General features: G+C 47.7%; 1 protein-coding gene across 1 annotated transcript in view; it reads right to left on the bottom strand.

Moving 5' to 3' along the window:
- PLA2G4F (phospholipase A2 group IVF) overlaps positions 1-23,110 on the bottom strand; it is a 46,754-nt gene that overhangs the window by 11,221 nt on the left and 12,423 nt on the right. The window contains exons 8-19 of the mRNA XM_038741075.1: positions 21,071-21,199; positions 19,675-19,715; positions 19,399-19,441; positions 18,566-18,632; positions 17,362-17,528; positions 15,806-15,919; positions 14,536-14,573; positions 10,903-11,038; positions 8,163-8,299; positions 5,005-5,218; positions 2,135-2,249; positions 86-223 (exon numbers count right to left, since the gene is read on the bottom strand). Of these exons, the coding sequence (XP_038597003.1) occupies positions 86-223; positions 2,135-2,249; positions 5,005-5,218; positions 8,163-8,299; positions 10,903-11,038; positions 14,536-14,573; positions 15,806-15,919; positions 17,362-17,528; positions 18,566-18,632; positions 19,399-19,441; positions 19,675-19,715; positions 21,071-21,199 (1,339 nt within the window). The remainder of the gene's footprint in view (positions 1-85; positions 224-2,134; positions 2,250-5,004; positions 5,219-8,162; positions 8,300-10,902; positions 11,039-14,535; positions 14,574-15,805; positions 15,920-17,361; positions 17,529-18,565; positions 18,633-19,398; positions 19,442-19,674; positions 19,716-21,070; positions 21,200-23,110) is intronic.

The following is a 23,110-nucleotide window of genomic DNA, read 5'->3' as shown; positions in this document are numbered from 1 at the left end:
AAGATGGGTTCAGCTCAAGGCCTGGCTTGGGGTGGGGGTCCCCGAGGAGCAAGCCCACCCCTCACTCGGCGGCCCCCCGGCTCACCCTCCAGGAAGCAGATCCGGGGTTCGGGCAGCCGCTTCATCAGCCGCCCCATGAAGAACTCGGATCCGAAGAGGTCGGTGCGGACGAAGGCGCCGTACTTGGGGAGGCCCACCTCGTAGGGCGTGAACTCCACCCACTCTAGGAAGGGGGCAACGGAGTGGGGGGCGAGGAACCCACTTGTGAGCCAGGGTGGTGTCTCCCACCCCAGTGGATTCCACCTTATGATCCCATCTATCAATCAATCGTATTTATTGAGCTTGCTTGTGCATATCTATTCTATTTATTTTATTTTGTTAGTACGTTTGGTTTTGGTCTCTGTCACCCCCTTTTAGACTGTGAGCCCACTGTTGGGTAGGGACTGTCTCTAGATGTTGCCAACTTGGACTTCCCAAGCGCTTAGTACAGAGCTCTGCACACCGTAATCAATCAATCAATCAATCGTATTTATTGAGCGCTTACTATGTGCAGAGCACTGTACTGAGCGCTTGGGAAGTACAAATTGGCAACACATAGAGACAGTCCCTACCCAACAGTGGGCTCACAGTCTAAAAGGGGGAGACAGAGAACAGAACCAAAAGTGCTCAATAAATACAATTGATTGATTGATTGATTGATTGAGCGCTTACTGTGTGGGGGTCAGAGCCTGCTGTTGGGTAGGGACCGTCTCTAGATGTTGCCAACTTGGACTTCCCAAGTGCTTGGTCCAGAGCTCTGCACACAGTAAGTGCTCAATAAATACGATTGAATGAATGAATGAATCCCCATTTTCCAGATGAGGGAACTGAGGCCCAGAGAAGTGAAATGACTTGTCCAAGGTCACCCAGCTGACAAGCGGCGGAGCCGGGATTAGAACCCACGACCTCTGACTCCCAAGCCCGGGCTCTTTCCACTGAGCCACGCTGCTTCTCTAGTAATAGTAGTAGGGCCTCAGTTGCCTCATCTGTCAATTGGGGATGAAGACTGTGAGCCCCTGTGGGACAGCCTGATCACCTTGTAACCTCCCCAGTGCTTAAAACAATGCTTGGCACATAGTAAGTGCTTAATAAATTCCATTATTATTATTATTATTAATTGGCGGAGCTGGGATTTGAACCCATGACCGTGCTCTATCAACTAAGCCAATATACAGCACAGTTCGATGTGTCTCAAAGTTGTACCTCCCAAGCGCTTAGTCCAGTGCTCTGCACACAGTAAGCGCTCAATAAATACAATTGAATGAATGAATGAATGAATAGTAATACTAATAATAGTAATATCAACTGAGCCCTCCCTAAACCCCTCTGGTTTTGGTGGTTCATTCATTCATTCATTCATTCATTCAATCGTATTTATTGAGTGCTTACTGTGTGCAGAGCACTGTACTAGGCGCTTGGGAAGTGCAAATCGGCAATATATAGAGACGGTCCCTACCCAACGATAAGTTCACAGCCTTCCGTGGCTCAGTGGAAAGAACCCGGGCTTTGGAGTCAGAGGTCATGGGTTCAAATCCTGGCTCTGCCACTTGTCAGCTGGGTGACTTTGGGCAAGTCACTTCACTTCTCTGGGCCTCAGTTCCCTCATCTGTAAAATGGGGATGAAGATGTGAGCCCCCCGGGGGACAACCTGATCACCTTGTAACCTCCCCAGCGCTTAGAACAGTGCTTTGCACATAGTAAGTGCTTAATAAATGCCATTATTATTATTATTAGAAGGGGGAGACAGACAACAAAATAAAACAAGTAGGTGAATTACAGTGCCTGGCACAGTTAGATGAGGGAACTGAGGCCCAGGGAATGATGATGATGATGATGGCCTTTATTAAGCAATTCCTCTGTGCAATTCATTCATTCATTTATTGAGCGCTTACTGTGTGCAGAGCACTGTCTCTATATGTGGCCAACTTGTACTTCCCAAGTGCTTAATACAGTGCTCTGCACACAGTAAGCGCTCAATAAATACGATTGATTGATTGATTGATTGATTGACTAAGCGCTTGGGAAGTCCAAGTTGTGGTTCCCTCTGGTCAGCCCGCCCGGGCCCCTGCCCACCCGTCGTCAGTCCCCCGGGCACCTGCGAAGTCTTGGCCGCTCAGGTTGGCGCGGACATTGACCCCGGCGTAGACGGGGAGGGGGTTCTGGCCGTCGCAGAGTGCAGCTTGTTGGTCGGACAGCTTGGCGGGGTTCTCCTGGTTGGGGGCAGAGTCAGGGGGCTCGACCTCCTGGGAAGGTTCCCGGGGGCCCCCTAATCCCATCATCATCATCAATCGTATTTATGGAGCGCTTACTATGTGCAGAGCACTGTACTAAGAGCTTGGGAAGTACAAATTGGCAACATATAGAGACAGTCCCTACCCAACATTGGGCTCACAGTCTAGAAGATCTAATCCCAGAACCTCCCCGGACCTTGGACGGTCATTGATTTGTTTCTATTAATCAATGCAATTCAATCAATCGTATTTATCAAGCGCTTAGTGTGTGCAGAGCACTGTACTAAGCGCTTGGGAAGTACAAGCCGGCGATATCTAGAGATGGTCCCTACCCGACAGCGGGCTTACAGTCTAGAAGGGGGAGACATTCATTCATTCATTCATTCATTCATTCAATCGTATTTACCAAGCGCTTACTGTGTGCTGAGCACTGTACTAAGCGCTTGGGAAGTACAAGTCGGCAACATCTAGAGACGGTCCCTACCCGCCAACGGGCTCACAGTCTAGAAGGGGGAGACGGACAACAAAATGAAACAAGTAGACGGGTGTCAATACCATCAGAACAGACAAATCGAATTATAGATCTATTAAAGTCCTCCTCCCGCTCTGGACTGTAAGCTCGTTGCGGGCAGGGAATGTGTCTGTATATTGTTAGATTGTACTCTCCCAAACCCTTGACTTCATGCAGGCCTTCCCAGACTGAGCCCCCTCCTTCCTCTCCCCCTCCCCACCGCCTTACCACCTTCCCCTCCCCACAGCACCTGTACAGATGTTTGTACGGATTTATTACTCTATTTATTTTACTTGTACATATCTATTCTACTCATTTTATTTTAATATGTTTTGTTTCATTGTCTGTCTCCCCCTTCTAGACTCTGAGCCCGCTGTTGGGTAGGGACCATCTCTAGATGTTGCCAACTTGGACTTCCCAAGCACTTAAGTGCTCTGCATACAGTAAGTGCACAATAAATATTGAATGAATGAATGAATGAATGAATGACTGTAAGCTCATTGTGGGCAGGGAATGTGTCTGGTATATTGTTAGATTGAACTCTCCCAAACCCTTGACTTCATGCAGGCCTTCCCAGACTGAGCCCCCTCCTTCCTCTCCCCTTCCCCACCGCCTTACCGCCTTCCCCTCCCCACAGCACTTGTATAGATGTTTATACGGATTTATTACTCTATTTAATTTACTTGTACATATTCTACTTATTTTATTTTGTTAATATGTTCTGTCTTGTTGTCTGTCTCCCCCTTCTAGACTGTGAGCCCGCTGTTGGGTAGGGACCGTCTCTAGATGTTGCCAACGTGGACTTCCCAAGCGCTTACAGTGCTCTGCATACAGTAAGCGCTCAATAAATACGATTGAATGAATGAATGACTGTAAGCTCGTTGCGGGCAGGGAATGTGTCTGGTATATTGTTAGATTGTACTCTCCCAAACCCTTGACTTCATACAGGCCTTCCCAGACTGAAGACCCCTCCTTCCTCTCCCCCTCCCCGCCGCCTTACCTCCTTCCCCTCCCCACAGCACCTGTATAGATGTTTGTACGGATTTATTACTCTATTTAATTTACTTGGACATATTCTACTTATTTTATTTTGTTAATATGTTCTGTCTTGTTGTCTGTCTCCCCCTTCTAGACTGTGAGCCTGCTGTTGGGTAGGGACTGTCTCTATATGTTGCCAACTTGGACTTCCCAAGCACTTAGTACAGTGCTCTGCACACAGTAAGCACTCAATAAATACGATTGCTTGACTGATTGATTGATTACTCTACTTAATTTACTTGTACATATTCTACTTATTTTATTTTGTTAATATGTTTTGTTTTGTTCTCTGTCTCCCCCTTCTAGACTGTGAGCCCGCTGTTGGGTAGGGACCGTCTCTAGATGTTGCCAATTTGTACTTCCCAAGCGCTTAGTACAGTGCTCTGCACACAGTAAGCGCTCAATAAATGCGATTGATTGATTGATTGATTACTCTACTTAATTTATTTATTTTATTTTGTTAGCATGTTTGGTTTTGTTTTCTGTCTCCCCCTTTTAGACTGTGAGCCCGCTGTTGGGTAGGGACTGTCTCTATATGTTGCCAACTTGTACTTCCCAAGCGCTTAGTCCAGTGCTCTGCACACAGTAAGCGCTCAATAAATACGATTGATTGATTGATTGCTCTACTTAATTTACTTGTACATATTCTACTTATTTTATTTTGTTACTATGTTTTGTTTTGTTCTCTGTCTCCCCCTTCTAGACTGTGAGCCCGCTGTCAGGTAGGGACCGCCTCTATATGTTGCCAACTTGGACTTCCCAAGTGCTTAGTACAGTGCTGTGCACACAGCAAGCGCTCAATAAATCCGATTGACTGAATTGTATCCTCCCCAGCGCTTAGAACAGTGCTTTGCACATAGTAAGTGCTTAACAAAGGCCTTTTTTTATTTTATTTTTTTCCCCTGGGCCTCAGTTCCCTCCTCTGAGGAAGACTGTGAGCCCCACGTGGGACAACCTGATCACCCTGTAACCTCCCCGGCGCTTAGAACAGTGCTTGGCACATAGTAAGCGCTTAATAAATACCATTATTATTATCAATAATAATAATAATAAATTGTAAATACCATTATGATGATGATGATTATTATTATTAATAAATTGCTCCTACTCCCAAGGCCTCCCACCCACTTCCCGCCCTCTCCCGGGCCTAGGCTCTGGGAGAGGGGACACCGGTGGTTGTCGTACCCCACGGTGCAGGAAATATTCGACGAGGAGAGCCCACAGGTGGATAAGGGAGACGCCACCGTCCAACCCCTGGAGCTCCCGGTGGTAGTAGCGGACTCTGGCCTGGGACCACGCGCCTGACTTGCTGCTACACGCGTGGGCCCGCGCCTGGGCCGTGCGGGCCTCCAGCGCCGACTGCGACCACGATGGATCCTCGTACAGCGTGGACAGACACCTGAGGAATGGGCGCCCACACATTCATTCATTCATTCATTCATAATAATAATTAAAAGAATAATAATATTTGTTAATAATAATAATAATAATTGTTACATTCATTCATTCATAATAATAATTAAAAGAATAATAATATTTGTTAATAATAATAATTGTTAAGCGCTTGCTATGTGCATAGTCTTCTAGACTGTGAGCCTGCCTTCTAGACTGTGAGCCCGCTGTTGGGTGGGGAGTGCCTCTATATGTTGCCAACTTGTACTTCCCAAGTGCTTAGTAGAGTGCACTGCACACAGTAAGCGCTCAATAAATACAATTGAATGAATGAATGAATGATGGTATTTGTTAAGCGCTTACTATGTGTCAAGCACTGTTGTAAGCGCTGATAATAATAATGATGGTATTTGTTCAGCGCTTACTATGTGCCAAGCACCGTTCTAAGCGCTGATAATAATAATGATGGTATTTGTTAAGCGCTTACTATGCGCCAAGCACCTTTCTAAGCACTGATAATAATAATGATGGTATTTGTTAAGCGCTTACTATGCGCTAAAAGCACCTTTCTAAGTGCTGATAATAATAATGATGGTATTTGTTAAGCGCTTACTATGCGCCAAGCACCTTTCTAAGCACTGATAATAATAATGATGGTGTTTGTTAAGCGCTTACTATGTGCCAAGCACCGTTCTAAGCGCTGATAATAATAATGATGGCATTTGTTAAGCGCTTACTATGTGCCAAGCACTGTTCTAAGCGCTGATAATAAGACTGATGGTAGTTGTTAAGCGCTTACTATGTGCCAAGCACCGTTCTACGCGCTGATAATAATAATGATGGCATTTGTCAAGCGCTTACTATGTGCCAAGCACCGTTCTAAGCACTGATAATAATAACGATGGTATTTGTTAAGTGCTTACTATGTGCCAAGCACCGTTCTAAACGCTGATAATAATAACGATGGCATTTGTTAAGCGCTTACTATGTGCCAAGCACCGTTCTAAGCGCTGATAATAATAATGACGGCATTTGTTAAGCGCTTACTATGTGCCAAGCACCGTTCTAAGCACTGATAATAATAATGACGGCATTTGTTAAGCGCTTACTATGTGCCAAGCACCGTTCTAAGCGCTGATAATAATAATGATGGTATTTGTTAAGCGCTTACTATGTGCCAAGCACTGTTCTAAATGCTGATAATAATAACGATGGCATTTGTTAAGCGCTTACTATGTGCCAAGCACCGTTCTAAGCGCTGATAATAATAATGATGGCATTTGTTAAGCGCTTACTATGCGCCAAGCACTATTCTAATCGCTGATAATAATAATGATGGCATTTGATAAGCGCTTACTATGTGCCAAGCACCGTTCTAAGCGCTGGTAATAATAATGACGGCATTTGTTAAGCGCTTACTGTGTGCCAAGCACCGTTCTAAGCGCTGATAATAATAATGATGGCATTTGTTAAGCGCTTACTATGTGCCAAGCACTGTTCTAAATGCTGATAATAATAACGATGGCATTTGTTAAGCGCTTACTATGTGCCAAGCACCGTTCTAAGCGCTGATAATAATAATGATGGCATTTGTTAAGCGCTTACTATGCGCCAAGCACTATTCTAATCGCTGATAATAATAATGATGGCATTTGATAAGCGCTTACTATGTGCCAAGCACCGTTCTAAGCGCTGGTAATAATAATGACGGCATTTGTTAAGCGCTTACTATGTGCCAAGCACCGTTCTAAGCGCTGATAATAATAACGATGGCATTTGTTAAGCGCTTATTATGCGCCAAGCACCGTTCTAAGCGCTGATAATAATAACGATGGCATTTGTTAAGCGCTTACTATGTGCCAAGCACCGTTCTAAGCGCTGATAATAATAATGATGGCATTTGTTAAGCGCTTATTATGCGCCAAGCACTGTTCTAAGCGCTGATAATAATGATGGCATTTGTTAAGTGCTTACTATGTGCCAAGCACCGTTCTAAGCACTGATAATAATAATGATGGTATTTGTTAAGCGCTTACTATGCGCCAAGCACTATTCTAATCGCTGATAATAATAATGATGGCATTTGATAAGCACTTACTATGTGCCAAGCACTGTTCTAAGCACCGGAGAGATACAAGGTCATCAGGTTGTCCCACGTGGGGCAGTGTGGCTCAGTGGAAGGAGCATGGGGCTTGGGAATCAGAGGTCATGGGTTCAAATCCCGGCTCTGCCACTTGTCAGCTTGGTGACTTTGGGCAAGTCATTCCACTTCTCTGGGCCTCAGTGACCTCACCTGGAAAATGGGGATGAAGACTGGGAGCCCCTCCGTGGGACAACCTGACCACCATGTAACCTCCCCAACACTCAGAACAGTGCTTTGCGCAGCGCTTAATAAATGTCATTATTATGATTATGATTATTCCTTCTAGACTGTGAGCCCACTGTTGGGTAGGGACCGTCTCTCTATGTTGCCAATAGAGATGCCGCCCAGGATCCTCGTACAGCGTGGACAGACACCTGAGGAATGGGCGCCCACACATTCATTCATAATAATAATAAAAAGAATAGTGATATTTGTTAATAATAATAATAATTGTTAAGCGCTGACTATGTGCATAGTCTTCTAGACTGCGAGCCTGCTGTTGGGTAGGGAGTGTCTCTATATGTTGCCAACTTGGACTTCCCAAGCGCTTAGGCCGGTGCTCTGCACACAGTAAGCGCTCAATAAATACGATTGAATGAATGAATGAATATTCCCAACTGGAATTAGTCATGCCCAGGCGTGGGCCTGGGGCAGAAGTCCCCATGACCGCCGAGTTGCGGCAGCTTTGCCATCCCCACATGGGCACGGTCGTCCGACTGCCCCACTCCCACGCGTGTGCCAAGAAGCCAGGGGGTCGCTCCCCGGCTGGCATGGAGGGGAAGGCTGAAGTGGGCCCCCCAACACCTACCAGGTGGAGCCCGAGATGCCGCCCACGTAGGTGACCGTATCCAGTAGGCCCAGGTCCTGCAGGCCTGCTAGGCTGCCGTACAGGGCCGTCATGGCCCGGGTGCCACCGCCGGAGCCCAGCACGGCCACCACGGGGACCTGGGGACAGAAGGAGGGCTCGTCACTAGGCCCAGGGATGAGGGGGACAGACTGAGCCCCTTCCTTCCTCTCCCCCTCGTCCCCCTCTCCATCTCCCCCCATCTTACCTCCTTCCCTTCCCCACAGCACCTGTATATATGTATATGTGTTTGTACAGATTTGTTACTCTATTTATTTATTTATTTATTTTGCTTGTACATATCTATTCTACTTATTTTATTTTGTTAGTATGTTTGGTTTTGTTCTCTGTCTCCCCCTTTTAGACTGTGAGCCCGCTGTTGGGTAGGGACTGTCTCTATATGTTGCCAACTTGGACTTCCCAAGGGCTTAGTCCAGTGCTCTGCACACAGTAAGCGCTCAATAAATACGATTGATGATGATAATGATGATGATGATGATGATGAAGACCCTCCTCACGACTGGGGGGTGGGGGGCTCTGGGTAAGACCACCACCCGGACAGGAAAGAGAAGGGACAGGGTGGGCATTACTCTATTTATTTATTATTTACTCTATTACTCTATTTATTTATTACTCTATTTATTTATTTATTTATTTTACTTGTACATATCTATTCTACTTATTTTATTTTGTGAGTATGTTTGGTTTTGTTCTCTGTCTCCCCCTTCTAAACTGTGAGCCCGCTGTTGGGTAGGGACTGTCTCTATATGTTGCCAACTTGGACTTCCCAAGGGCTTAGTACAGTGCTCTGCACACAGTAAGCGCTCAATAAATACGATTGATGATGATGATGATGATGATGAAGACCCTCCTCACGACTGGGGGGTGGGGGGCTCTGGGTAAGACCACTGTTGTCCACCAGCGAACCTGGCAAGACTGACTCCATCTTGTGCATACCAACAGTAAAGAGAAGGGACAGGGTGGGCATGGGGGAGACCACCCTCAGGGCTGGGGGGCTTTGGGTAAGACCACCACCCAGACAGGAAAGAGAAGGGACAGGGTGGGCGTGGGGGAGACCACCCTCAGGGCTGGGGGGCTCTGGGTAAGACCACCACCCCGACAGGAAAGAGAAGGGACAGGGTGGGCATTACTCTATTTATTTATTATTTACTCTATTACTCTATTTATTTATTACTCTATTTATTTATTTTACTTGTACATATCTATTCTACTTATTTTATTTTGTTAGTATGTTTGGTTTTGTTCTCTGTCTCCCCCTTCTAGACTGTGAGCCCGCTGTTGGGTAGGGACTGTCTCTATATGTTGCCAACTTGGACTTCCCAAGGGCTTAGTACAGTGCTCTGCACACAGTAAGCGCTCAATAAATACGATTGATGATGATGATGATGATGATGAAGACCCTCCTCACGACTGGGGGGTGGGGGGCTCTGGGTAAGACCACGGTTGTCCACCAGCGAACCTGGCATGACTGACTCCACCTTGTGCATACCAACAGTAAAGAGAAGGGTGGGCATGGGGGAGACCATCCTCAGGGCTGGGGGGCTCTGGGTAAGACCACCACCCGGACGGGAAAGAGAAGGGACAGGGTCTATTTATTATTTACTCTATTACTCTATTTATTTATTACTCTATTTATTTATTTATTTATTTTACTTGTACATATCTATTCTATTTATTTTATTTTGTTAGTATGTTTGGTTTTGTTCTCTGTCTCCCCCTTCTAGACTGTGAGCCCGCTGTTGGGTAGGGACTGTCTCTATATGTTGCCAACTTGGACTTCCCAAGGGCTTAGTACAGTGCTCTGCACACAGTAAGCGCTCAATAAATGCGATTGATGATGATGATGATGATGAAGACCCTCCTCACGACTGGGGGGTGGGGGGCTCTGGGTAAGACCACGGTTGTCCACCAGCGAACCTGGCATGACTGACTCCACCTTATGCATACCAACAGTAAAGAGAAGGGTGGGCATGGGGGAGACCATCCTCAGGGCTGGGGGGCTTTGGGTAAGACCACCACCCGGACAGGAAAGAGAAGGGACAGGGTGGGCATGGGGGAGACCATCCTCAGGGCTGGGGGCATTGGGTAAGCCCATCACCCAGACAGGAAAGAGAAGGGACAGGGTGGGCATGGGGGAGACCACCCTCAGGGCTGGGGGGCTCTGGGTAAGACCACCACCCGGACGGGAAAGAGAAGGGACAGGGTGGGCATGGGGGAGACCACCCTCAGGGCTGGGGGGCTCTGGGTTAGACCACCACCCAGACGGGAAAGAGAAGGGACAGGGTGGGCATGGGGGAGACCACCCTCAGGGCTGGGGGGCTCTAGGTTAGACCACCACCTGGACAGAAAAGAGAGGGGACAGGGTAGGCATGGGGGAGACCACCCTCAGGGCTGGGGGGCTCTGGGTAAGACCACCACCCAGACAGGAAAGAGAAGGGACAGGGTGGGCATGGGGGAGACCACCCTCAGGGCTGGGGGGCTCTGGGTAAGACCACCACCCGGACAGAGACAGCGGGACAGAGAAACCCCAGGCCTGGTGAGGTGTGAGTGACACCAAATCCAGGATGGAGGGGGAGCTTGGGGGGAGACCAGGTGGAGTAGCTGGGACCCCCAAACCAAGTCTGAGGGTCCCTAGGGTGGGGGGGCCGGAAGGCGGGAAGGGCGGGGAAGCCCCTTCCCCTACCTCATCTTTGTGGGGGGCCGCGCTGAGGCCCAGCACCCCCTGCAGCGCCTGTCGCACCCCTTCTTTCCTCTTCCGCAGAAATTCCCGCTCCCCGTCGCACAGGTCGAAGTCGAGACGCACGTCGAGGTGCCCGGAGCTGCCCAAGGGAGGGAGGGAGAGAAAACCTCATCTGTCAAATGGGGATGAAGACTGTGAGCCCCACGTGGGACAACCTGATCACCTTGTATCCCCCCCAGCGCTTAGAACAGCGCTTGGCTCAGAGTAAGCGCTTAACAGATGCCATCATTATTATTATTTGTTGCGGACTTGACATGACTGACTCCATTTTGCGCATGCTGACGGTAACCCTCCATTTTGCACAGGCCGAGAGAACAACCCCTTTTTTCTTGTATTTTATGCAAGGCTCAGCAACAGGTGTCTTCAAGGCCAGTAACGAGTATCTATGCAAGGCCACGGGGCAGATAACGACAACCCGCACAAGGCAGTGAGAACAGGGAATAATGAGAATTTCTAACATCTTGTCGGTCCCAGTTGGGTTCCTGAAATTCCCAAAGGCTCCGTTCCCATATTGCTGTAACTCAATAAAAGAAACAGTGGGAATGGGATTGGGGCTGTTTGTCACTCGTCCCTCTCCCAGGAGGTGAACGGGCAGGACAACTTTCCTTCTTTTACTGCTCTATCTGAACTCATGTCTCCGAGTCATTTTTCCTATCGGCGTCACCACCTTGGGTACATGAACGCTGCGGCCCATTTACACCAATTAACCTATTTTGCACCCTACTTGTCGATAACATTATTCTTATTATTATCATTATTATTATTATTATTAATAAAACGATGGGCACAGTGCCCACCCAGCCCCCCACCTCTGCCCCGGGGGGCATTGCCCACCCCAGCTCCTCCCCGGAGGCCCACCCGGGATGACCTGGGAAGTTTCAGGAACAAAAACATTTTGTTCCCCCCGGTTGCAGGGAGTCTGTGGATTTATTTGACATTCATTGCAAATGAATGTCATTTGCCTTTTAGACTGTGAGCCCACTGTTGGGTAGGGACGGTCTCTATAGGTTGCCAACTTGGACTTCCCAAGCGCTTAGTACAGTGCTCTGCACACAGTAAGCGCTCAATAAATACAATTGATTGATTTCCTTTTTAAGCGGTTATTATGTGCCAATCAAACATATTTATTAAGCCCTTACTGTGTGCAGAGGCCTGTACCTGTGCAGAGACCAGCGCTTAGAACAGTGCTCGGCACATAGTAAGCAGCGTGGCTCAGTGGAAAGAGCTTGGGCTTTGGAGTCAGAGGTCGGGGTTCAAATCCTGGCTCCGCCAACTGTCAGCTGTGTGACTATAGGCAAGTCACTTAACTTCTCTGTGCCTCAGTTACCTCATCTGTAAAATGGGGATGAAGACTGTGAGCCCCCCGTGGGACAACCTGATCACCTTGTAACCTCCCCAGTGCTTAGAACAGTGCTCTGCACCTAGTAAGCGTTTAATAAATGCCATCATTATTATTATTATTATTACAGTAAGCACTTAACAAATGCCATCATTATTATTATTATTCATTCATTCATTCAATCGTATTTATTGAGCGCTTACTGTGTGCCGAGCACTGGACTAAGCACTTGGGAAGTACAAGTTGGCAACAGATGGAGACAGTCCCTACCCAACAGCGGGTTCACAGTCTAGAAGGGGGAGACAGACAACAAAACAAAGCATGTGGACAGGGGTCAAAATCATCGGAACAGATAGATTTAAAGCTAGATCAATCAATCAATCGTATTTATTGAGCGCTTACTGTGTGCAGAGCACTGGACTAAGCGCTTGGGGAGTCTAAGTTGGCAACGTATAGAGACGGTCCCTACCCAACAGTGGGCTCACAGTCTAGAAGGGGGAGACAAATGGCCAGTGAAGGCAGCCACCGTCTGGCCCTGGGGGTCAACCGACCCCACCTCACCCCCCACCCCCCGCCCTTCCAGGTAATAATAATAATAATAATAATGATGGCATTTATTAAGCGCTTCCTATGTGCAAAGCACTGTTCTAAGCGCTGGGGAGTTTACAAGGTGATCAGGTTGTCCCACGGGGGGCTCACAGTCTTAATCCCCATTTTCCAGATGAGGGAACTGAGGCCCAGAGAAGTGAAGCGACTTGCCCAAAGTCACCCGGCTGACAGTTGGAGGAGCCGGGATTTGAACCCGGGACCTCTGACTCAAAAGCCCGGGCTCTTTCCACTGAGCCAAGCTGCTTCTCCAGAAACACTGGAGGTGCTGCCAGAAGCACTAAGACCAGAACCAAGATGGCAGCAGAGACGTGAGTAGTAAGCGCCTCCGCCCCAGTCTCCTCCTGCCGCCCGTGAGGATGGTCCGCCCCGGTGATCCCGTCTGGGAGGATGGGGATTTCGGTCCAGGGGCCACTGGGTCCCCCCACCACTCTCGCTCCCGGATAATAATAATAATAATGATGGCATTTATTAAGCGCTTACTATGTGCAAAGCACTGTTCTAAGCGCTGGGGAGGTTACATGGTGATCAGGTTGTGTCGCGGAGGGCTCACAGTCTTCATCCCCATTTGCCAGATGAGGGAACTGAGGCCCGGAGAAGTGAAGTGACTTGCCCAAAGTCACCCAGGTGACAGTTGGCAGAGCCGGGATTTGAACCCATGACCTCTGACTCCAAAGCCTGGGCTCTAACCACTGAGCCACGCCGCTTCTCCTATTTATTAATCCCGGCTCCACCATTTGTCTGCTGGGTGACCTTGGGCAGGTCACTTCATTTCTCTGGGCCTCAGTTCCCTCATCTGAAAAATGGGGATTAAGACTCTGAGTCCCATGACTGTGAGCCCACTGTTGGGTAGGGACTGTCTCTATATGTTGCCAATTTGTACTTCCCAAGCGCTTAGTACAGTGCTCTGCGCATAGTAAGCGCTCAATAAATACGATTGATGATGATGATGTGGGACAACCTGATCAATCAATTAATCAATCGTATTTATTGAGTGCTTACTGTGTGCAGAGCACTGGACTAAGCGCTTGGGAAGTACAAGTTGGCAACATATTACCTTGTATCTACCCCCGTGCTTAGAACAGTGCTTGGTACATAGTAAGCACTTCACAAATACAATAATGACAATAATAATAATGGGGTAACTTTAAAGTGTACCCTAGATTATAGTTCTCTAGACTCATTATGGGCTGGGAATGTGTCTCTATTATAATAACATTATAATTAATATAATAATAATACTATAATTAGCATTATTGTTATTATAATAATAATAGACAGTCTTATTCCCTTGTTAAGCAGCATGGCTCAGTGGAAAGAGCCCGGGCTTTGGAGTCAGAGGTCATGGGTTCAAATCCCGGCTCTGCTGATTGTCAGCTGGGTGACTTTGGGCAAGTCACTTCCCTTCTCTGGGCCTCAGTGACCTCATCTGGAAAATAGGGATGAATCAATCAATCAATAGTATTTATAGAGCGCTTACTGTGTGCAGAGCACTGTACTAAGCACTTGGGAAGTCCAAGTTGGGGTTTCTGATGCCACCCTGAATCTCTTTTGTACTTCCCAAGCGTTTAGTACACAGGAAGTGCTCAATGAATACGATTGATTGATTGATTGATTGATTGTCGCCTCACCTCATTTCAGTTTTCACGCAGACGTCCAGTTCATGACCCTAGAAGGGGGCAAACAGGCCGGGTGAAGGAGCAGGATGGCCGGGGACACCCCGTGAAGTCTCTGTTCTTCCTCTCCTCGAGGCCCGGCTCCCGGCCTCAACCGTAGGACAACCCGCTCCCCTCCCAGTCAGTCAGCCCATCGTATTTATTGAGCGCTCACTGGGTGCAGAGCACTGTACTAAGCGCTTGGGAGGGGACAGCACAAGAAACGAACTTATAGTCCAGAGGGGAACCCAGTCACCCGATATCCACGCTCTGCTGCCCTTCATCCACCCCCCACACCCTCATTTTCATTCATTCATTCAATTGTATTTATTGAGCACTTCTCTGGGCCTCATTCATTCATTCATTCAATCGTATTTATTGAGCGCTTACTGTGTGCAGAGCACTGTGCTAAGCGCTTGGGAAGTCCAAGTTGGCAACATCTAGAGATGGTTCCTACCCAACAGCGCGGGCTCACAGTCTAGGAGGGGGAGACAGATGACAAAACAAAACATATTAACATAATAAAATAAATAGAATGGTAAATATGTACAAGTAAAATAAATAAAAGTTATAAATCTGCCTCAGCTCCCTCATCTGGAAAATGGGGATGAAGACTGGGAGCCCCCCGTGGGACAAGCTGATCACCTTGTATTCATTCATTCATTCATTCAATCGTATTTATTGAGCGCTTACTGTGTGCAGAGCACTGGACTAAGCGCTTGGGAAGTCCAAGTTGGCAACATCTAGAGACGGTCCCTACCCGACAGCGGGCTCACAGTCTAGAAGGGGGAGACAGAGAACAAAACAAAGCATATTAACACAATAAAATAAATAGAATAAATATGTACAAATAACCCGTCTGCTATTTTCCCTCACCGCTTCACCCTCAGTTTAGCGCCGGGCGCCTCGGACGTTGCCGCTGTGCCCGCGTTAAGCCCCCCATGCCAGGAAAGGTGCCCATCCGCCCCCAACTCCAAGCCATAATAACGACGGCATTTGTTAAGCGCTTACTATGTGCAGAGCACTGTTCTAAGCGCTGGCGGGGGGGGTACAAGGTGATCAGGTTGTCCCACGTGGGGCTCACAGTCTTCATCCCCATTTTATAGATGAGGGAACTGAGGCGCAGAGAAGTGAAGCGACTTGCCCAGGGTCACACAGCGGACATGTGGCGGAGCCGGGATTCGAACCCATGACCTCGGACTCCAAAGCCCGGGCTCTTTCCACTGAGTCACGCTGCAAGACATACCTCTCCCAGGGACACCGACTGGCTCACATCCCGGCCCAAGGGTAGCGAGGACAGGGGGATGGTCCCCTGGCCCAGGACGCTCCTCTCTGACTCCACCTCAGGGCTCGGCCCACTCTGTGGGGAAGAAGGAAATGTCAGGGAAGCTTTATTATTATTATTATTATCATTATTATTATTATTATTATCATCATCATCATCAGCAGCAGCATCATCATTAATAATAATGATAATATTAATGATAATAATGATGATAATGATGGTGATGATGATATGATGATATGATGATGATAATAATGATAATATTAATAATAATGATAATAATAATGGATTTGTTAAGCGCTTACCATGTGCAAAGCGCTGTTCTAAGCGCTGGAGAGGATACAAGGTGATCAGGTTGTCCCACTTGGGGCTCACAGTCTAATCCCCATTTTTATAGATGAGGGAACTGAGGCCTAAAGAATCAATCAATCAATCAATCGTATTTATTGAGCGCTTACTGTCTCCCCCTTTTAGACTGTGAGCCCACTGTTGGGTAGGGACTGTCTCTAGATGTTGCCGATTTGTACTTCCCAAGCGCTTAGTCCAGTGCTCTGCGCATAGTAAGCACTCAATAAATACGATTGACGACGACGATTACTGTGTGCAGAGCACTGGACTAAGCGCTTGGGAAGTCCAAGTTGGCAACATCAATCAATCAATCAATCAATCAATCGTATTTATTGAGCGCTTACTGTGTGCAGAGCACTGGACTAAGCACTTGGGAAGGACAAGTTGGCAACATATAGAGACTGTCCCTACCCAACAGTGGGCTCACAGTCTAAAAGGGGAAGACAGAACAAAACCAAACATACTAACAAAATAAAATAAATAGAATAGATCTGTAAAAGTAAAATAAATCAATAGAGTAATAAATATGTACAAACATATATGCAGGTGCTGTGGGGAAGGGAAGGAGGGAAGATGGGGGGTGATGGAGAGGGGGGCGAGGGGGAGAGGAAGGAAGACTGTGAGCCCACTGTTGGGTAGGGACCGTCTCTATACGTTGCCACCTTGGACTTCCCAAGCGCTTAGTACAATCATCATCAATCGTATTTATTGAGCGCTTACTGTGTGCAGAGCACTGTACTAAGCGCTTGGGAAGTACAAGCTGGTAACATATAGAGACAGTCCCCACCCAGCAGTGGGCTCACTGTCTAAAAGACAATGCTCTGCACTGTAAGCAGTCAGTTAGTTAAGCGCTTAAGTTAAGTTAGTAGTCAGTTAAGCGCTTAGTCCAGTGCTCTGCACACAGTAAGTGCTCAATAAATATGACTGATTGATTGATTATAGTGCTCGGCACATGGTGAGCGCTCAGTTGGTACATGACTGATTTATTGATTGATTGATTGATTGATTATAGTGCTCGGCACACGGTGAGCACTCAGTTGGTACGCCCGAATCAATCGTATTTATTGATTGATTGATTCAGGCGTACCAACCGAGCGCTCACCGTGTGCCGAGCACTATAATCAATCAATTAATCAATCAGTCATATTTAATGAACGAATGTCACTCACCTGCAGGATAGTGCGGGTCTCCCGGAGTTCCAGGTCCAAACGTGAGCTCAGCTCCGCGTCCACGTGGAAACTGAAGGCCGCGGGCGGGGGGCTCTGCCCAGGGCGTTGGGGCAAGAGGAGAGGCTTCTCACAGGCCCCGGCCACCTCCACCTTCACCTCCCTGTCCCCTGGGAGCGGACGGACGGACGCCACCATTAGCCCTTCCCTATCAATCAATCAATCAATCGTATTTATTGAGCGCTTACCGTGCGCAGAGCACCGGACTAAGCACTTCACTAGTCAGTCAGTCGCTTGGCCTTCCTGTCTCTCTCTTTCTATCTCTGCCTCTCCCCGTTTCTCTGTGTGTCTCTACAAGAGAAGCAGCGCGGCTCAGCGGAAAGAGCCCGGGCTTTGGAGCCAGGGGTCGCGGGTTCGAATCCCGACTCCGTCAGTTGTCAGCTGCGTGACTTCGGGCAAGTCACGTAACTTCTCTGGGCCTCAGTTCCCTCGTCTGTAAAAAGGGGATTAAGACTGGGAGTCCCACGTGGGACAACCTAATCACCTTGTATCCCCCCAGTGCTTAGAACAGTGCTTTGCATATAGTAAGCGCTTAACAAATACTATTATTATTATTATTATTATTATTATTATCATTATTATTATTATGAACCAAGCAGGGGAGACAGACCTAAAATCAATTGTAGGAGGAGGAAGGAATGGAGCCCGAAGCATTCCGGGAATGGTTGGAAGGGTTTAGGTGGCAGGACTGACATGCCAACAGGCTCAGGCCTCGTCACTCTCCCTGCTTCAAGCGCTTAGTACAGTGCTCTGCACATAGTAAGCGCTCAATAAATACGATTGATTGATTGATTGCTTCTCCTGGGCGGTGCCCGGGGCCGGGCTGGCATGGGAATAGGGATGGGTGGCAACGAATAAAGCGCTTAGTACAGTGCTCTGCACACATTAAGCGCTCAATAAATACGACTGATTGATTGATAAAGGACAAAGGGCAGGAGGGAGAGGTGGGTGGGGATGGGAATGGCCGTTGGCGAGTGGGGAAGGGGCATGACCCAGATGGGAAGGGCAACTAGGGAGAGGCGGGCACACGTCAGCCCTTTCCCTGGCACAGCCTCAGGCAGAGCCCAGAAAGGGGCACCGGGAGGAGCGGGGGAGCTGTAGTAGACCCCCCTGGCAGAAGCAGGATGGGGGTGGGGGCTGGACTCACGGTGCCCCTGCAAGGGGGGCGATGCCCCTCCGCTCACGGTACCATGGACCCTCAGGCAGGGGCGGGCCTGCGGGAGAGAAGAGATCAATCAATCAATCAATCAATCGTATTTATTGAGCGCTTATTGCATGCAGAGCACTGTACTAAGCGCTTGGGAAGTCCAAGTTGGCAACATCTAGAGACGGTCCCTACCCAACAGTGGGCTCACAGTCTAGAAGAGCCCACAGCCTTAAAACCACTTGCTAATAATAAATAGGAGAAGCGGCGTGGCTCAGTGGATAGAGCCCGGGCTTTGAAGTCAGAGGCCATGGGTTCGAACCCTTGGCTCCACCAACTGTCAGCTGGGTGACTTTGGGCAAGTCACTTCACTTCTCCGGGCCTCAGTTCCCTCATCTGGAAACTGGGGATGAAGACTGTGAGCCGCCCCGCCGTGGGACAACCTGATCACCTCGTAACCTCCCCAGCACTTAGAACAGCGCTTTGCATGTAGTAAGCGCTTAATAAATGCCATTATTATTATCACTACACCCATTCTACAAACGAAGAAATTGAGGCACAGGATGGTTAAGTGACTTGCCCAAGGTCTCATAGCAGACCAGTGGCAGAGATGAGACCAGAACCCCGGTCCCCTGCCTCCCTCGCTCTTTTCACTAGGCTTACCTGCTGAAGCCCCACATAGCTGAACCGCTCCCTTCCCCTCAAGGACTGGTCACCCTCCCCACTCCACCTCAACGCTTAGTACAGTGCCCAGCACATAGAAAGCACTTAACAGACACCACAATTCTTCTTATTATTATTATGACCAGCCCCCCGACCCCCCAGCCCCTACTCACCACCAGGACCCCGTTGGTGATGACTTGGGAGGGGGGCATCCTGCTGTGAAGGATAAAGGCCTGTGTCAGTCAGTCGTATTTACTGAGCACCTCCTGTGTGCAGAGCAATGGACTAAGCGCTTGGGAGAGGACAATATAATAATAATAATGGTATTTATTAAGCGCTTGTTATTCATTCATTCATTTAATCGTATTTATTGAGCGCTAACTGTGTGCAGAGCACTGTACTAAGCGCTTGGGAAGTCCAAGTTGGTCCGGGCCGAGCTCTCGCCTTACCTCTTTTCCAAGGAAAGCTCCACTTCCAACTCCTGGGAGTCCTGCGGAGAGAGGGAGGGATCAGATTCATCCGATGGACGTGCCGGGTGCCCACTGTGAGCTGGGCACCTATCTGGGCGCTTGGGAAAATACAACAGAAGAAGACACAGTCCTGCCCCTTACAGTCTGAAGGATTCATAAAAATAATAATAATAATAATAATAGTGGAATTTATTAATAATAACAATAATGGTGGCATTTAATAATAATAATGGCATTTAATAATAATAACAATGACATTGATTATTATTAATAATAATAATGATGGCATTTGTTAAGCACTTACTATGTGTTTGACTTTGGGCAAGTCACTTCACTTCTCTGGGCCTCAGTTCCCTCATCTGTAAAATGGGGATTAAGACTGTGGGACAACCTGATCACCTTGTAACTTCTTCAGTGCTTAGAACGGTGCTTTGCACATAGTAAGCGCTTAATAAATGCCATTATTATTATTATTATTATTCTCTGTGCCTCAGTGACCTCACCTGTAAAATGGGGAAGAAGACTGGGAGCCCTCTGTGGGACAACTTGATCACCTTGTAACCTCCCTAGCGCTTAGAACAGTGCTTTGCACATAGTAAGCGCTTAACAAATGCCATTATTATTATTATTATTCTCTGTGCCTCAGTGACCTCACCTGTAAAATGGGGATGAAGAGTGTGAGCCCCCCGTGGGACAACTTGATCACCTTATAACCTCCCTAGCGCTTAGAACAGTGCTTGGCACACAGTAAATGCTTAACAAATGCCATTATTATTATTATTATTCTCTGTGCCTCAGTGACCTCACCTGTAAAATGGGGATGAAGAGTGTGAGCCCCCTGTGGGACAACCTGATTACCTTGTAACCTCCCCAGCGCTTAGAGCAGTGTGAGCCTGCTCTTCTAGACGGTGAGCCCACTGTTGGGTAGGGACCATCTCTATATGTTGCCAACTTGGACTTCCCAAGCGCTTAGTCCAGTGCTCTGCACACAGTAAGCGCTCAATAAATATGATTGAATGAATGAATGAATAGTAAACGCTTAATAAATGCAATTATTATTATTATTATTAGGAGCGGTTTCTCCAAGACCTGGGGTCATCCCCCCCTCAAGGATCAATCAGTCAATCAATCAATCGTATTTATTGAGCGCTTACTGTGTGCAGAGCACTGGACTAAGCGCTTGGGAAGTACAAATTGGCAACATCTAGAGACAGTCCCTACCCAACAGCGGGCTCACAGTCTAAAAGTCACAATCAATCAATCGTATTTACTGAGCGCTTACTGCGTGCAGAGCACTGGACTAGGGATGCCCGGCTGGCAGTGCCCGAGGCGTCGCCCCCAGCCCACCCCCGGCCCGGCCCGCAGTCCGGCTCACCGAGGGGCTGAGCTGGAAGATGTGTCTGAGGGTCTGACCAGGCCTCAACCCGCCCAGATCGAAGACGAGGGACGAGAGACGGTCGCTCAGTAAGACGTCCTTGTCCAACAGGTGCAGCTCCAACACGTTCTGAGCGGGGAATCAATAATAACGTTGGTCTTTGTTAAGCGCTTACTAGATATTTTTTTATAGCATTTACTAAGCACTTACTATGTGCAGAGCACTGAATAAAATTCCAAATTGCGACCATACTTTTAGTCTGCTTCACCCGGAGGGCAGCAATCGTTTCTTCCAATTCTGTTGTGCTCTCAAGGGTTTAGTACAGTACTCACATGGCAGGTGCTCAATAAATATGATTGCTTGATTAGGGCACAATTCATTTTGAAGTGAAGCTGCATTCACATTCCCACACACGTAGCAAATACAGGGAAATGACATTTTCCGTCAGAAATATCCCCGAGACTGCAGCATGAGGTTTTTAGAATAAAAAAATAATAGAATATTTACTATTCTATTTATTTTATTTGGTTAGTATGTTTTGTTTTGTTGTCTGTCTCCCCCGTCTAGACTCTGAGCCCGTTGTTGGGTAGGGACCGTCTCTCTATGTTGCCAACTTGGACTTCCCAAGCGCTTAGTCCAGTGCTCCGCACACAGTAAGCGCTCAATAAATACGATTGAATAAATGAATGAATAAATACGATTGAATGAATGAATAATAATGATGGTATTTGTTCTAGACTGTGAGCCAACTCTTCTAGACTGTGAGCCCACTGTTGGGTAGGGACTGTCTCTATATGTTGCCAATTTGTACTTCCCAAGCGCTTAGTACAGTGCTCTGCACATAGTAAGCGCTCAATAAATACGATTGATGATGATGATGATGAATAAACACAATTGAATGAATGAATGAATCGTATTTATTGAGCGCTTACTGTGTGCAGAGCATTGGACTAAGTGCTTGGGAAGTCCAAGTTGGCAACATATAAACACAGTCCCTACTCAACAGCGGGCTCACAGGCTAGAATATTCCATCCAGCTGTTGCTCTGGATGAAGGATCAGCATGGCTCAGTGGAAAGAGCCCGGGCTTTGGAGTCAGAGGTCATGGGTTCGAATCCCGGCTCCGCCACATAATAATAATAATAATAATGATGGCATTTATTAAGTGCTTACTATGTGCAAAGCACTATACTAAGCGTTGGGGGGGATACAAGACGATCAGGTTGTCCCACGTGGGGCTCACAGTCTTCACCCCCATTTTCCAGATGAGGGAACTGAGGCCCGGAGAAGTGAAGTGACTTGCCCAAAGTCACCCAGCTGACAATTGGTGGGGCTGGGATTGGAACCCATGACCTCTGACTCCAAAGCCTGAGCTCCTTCCATTAGGCCTTCCCAGACTGAGCCCCCTCCTTCCTCTCCCCCTCCTCCCCCTCGCCTTACCTCCTTCCCCTCTCCACAGCACCTGGATATATGTTTGTACGGATTTATTACTCTATTTATTTATTTATTTTATTTGTACATGTTTATTCTAATTATTTTATTTGGTTAATACGTTTTGTTTTGTTCTCTGTCTCCCCCTTCTAGACTGTGAGCCCGCTGTTGGTTAGGGACCAGCTCTATACGTTGCCAACTTGGACTTCCCAAGCGCTTAGTACAGTGCTCTGCACACAGTAAGCACTCAATAAATACGATTGAATGAATGAACTGAGCCACACTGCTTCCCTAAGCCCCCCTTTCCCTCTTCTCCCATTCCCTTCAGCATCGTCCTGACTGGGTCCCTTTGTTCGTCCCCCCTGCTCCCAGCCCCACAGTGCTTATTTATTCATTCATTCAATCGTATTTATTGAGCGCTTACTGTGTGCAGAGCACTGGACTAAGCGCTTGGGAAGTCCCAGTTGGCAACATCTAGAGACGGTCCCTACCCAACAGCGGGCTCACAGTCTAGAAGGGGGAGACAGAGAACAAAACAAAACATATTAACCAAATAAAATCAATAGGATAAATATGTACAAGTAAAATAAATAAATAAATAGAATAATAAA

This window comes from Tachyglossus aculeatus, assembly GCF_015852505.1.
Source record: "Tachyglossus aculeatus isolate mTacAcu1 chromosome 12 unlocalized genomic scaffold, mTacAcu1.pri SUPER_6_unloc_1, whole genome shotgun sequence".
Taxonomy (NCBI): domain Eukaryota; kingdom Metazoa; phylum Chordata; class Mammalia; order Monotremata; family Tachyglossidae; genus Tachyglossus; species Tachyglossus aculeatus.
Note: the sequence above shows the minus strand (reverse complement) of the source record. Positions and strands in the feature narration are given on the sequence as shown.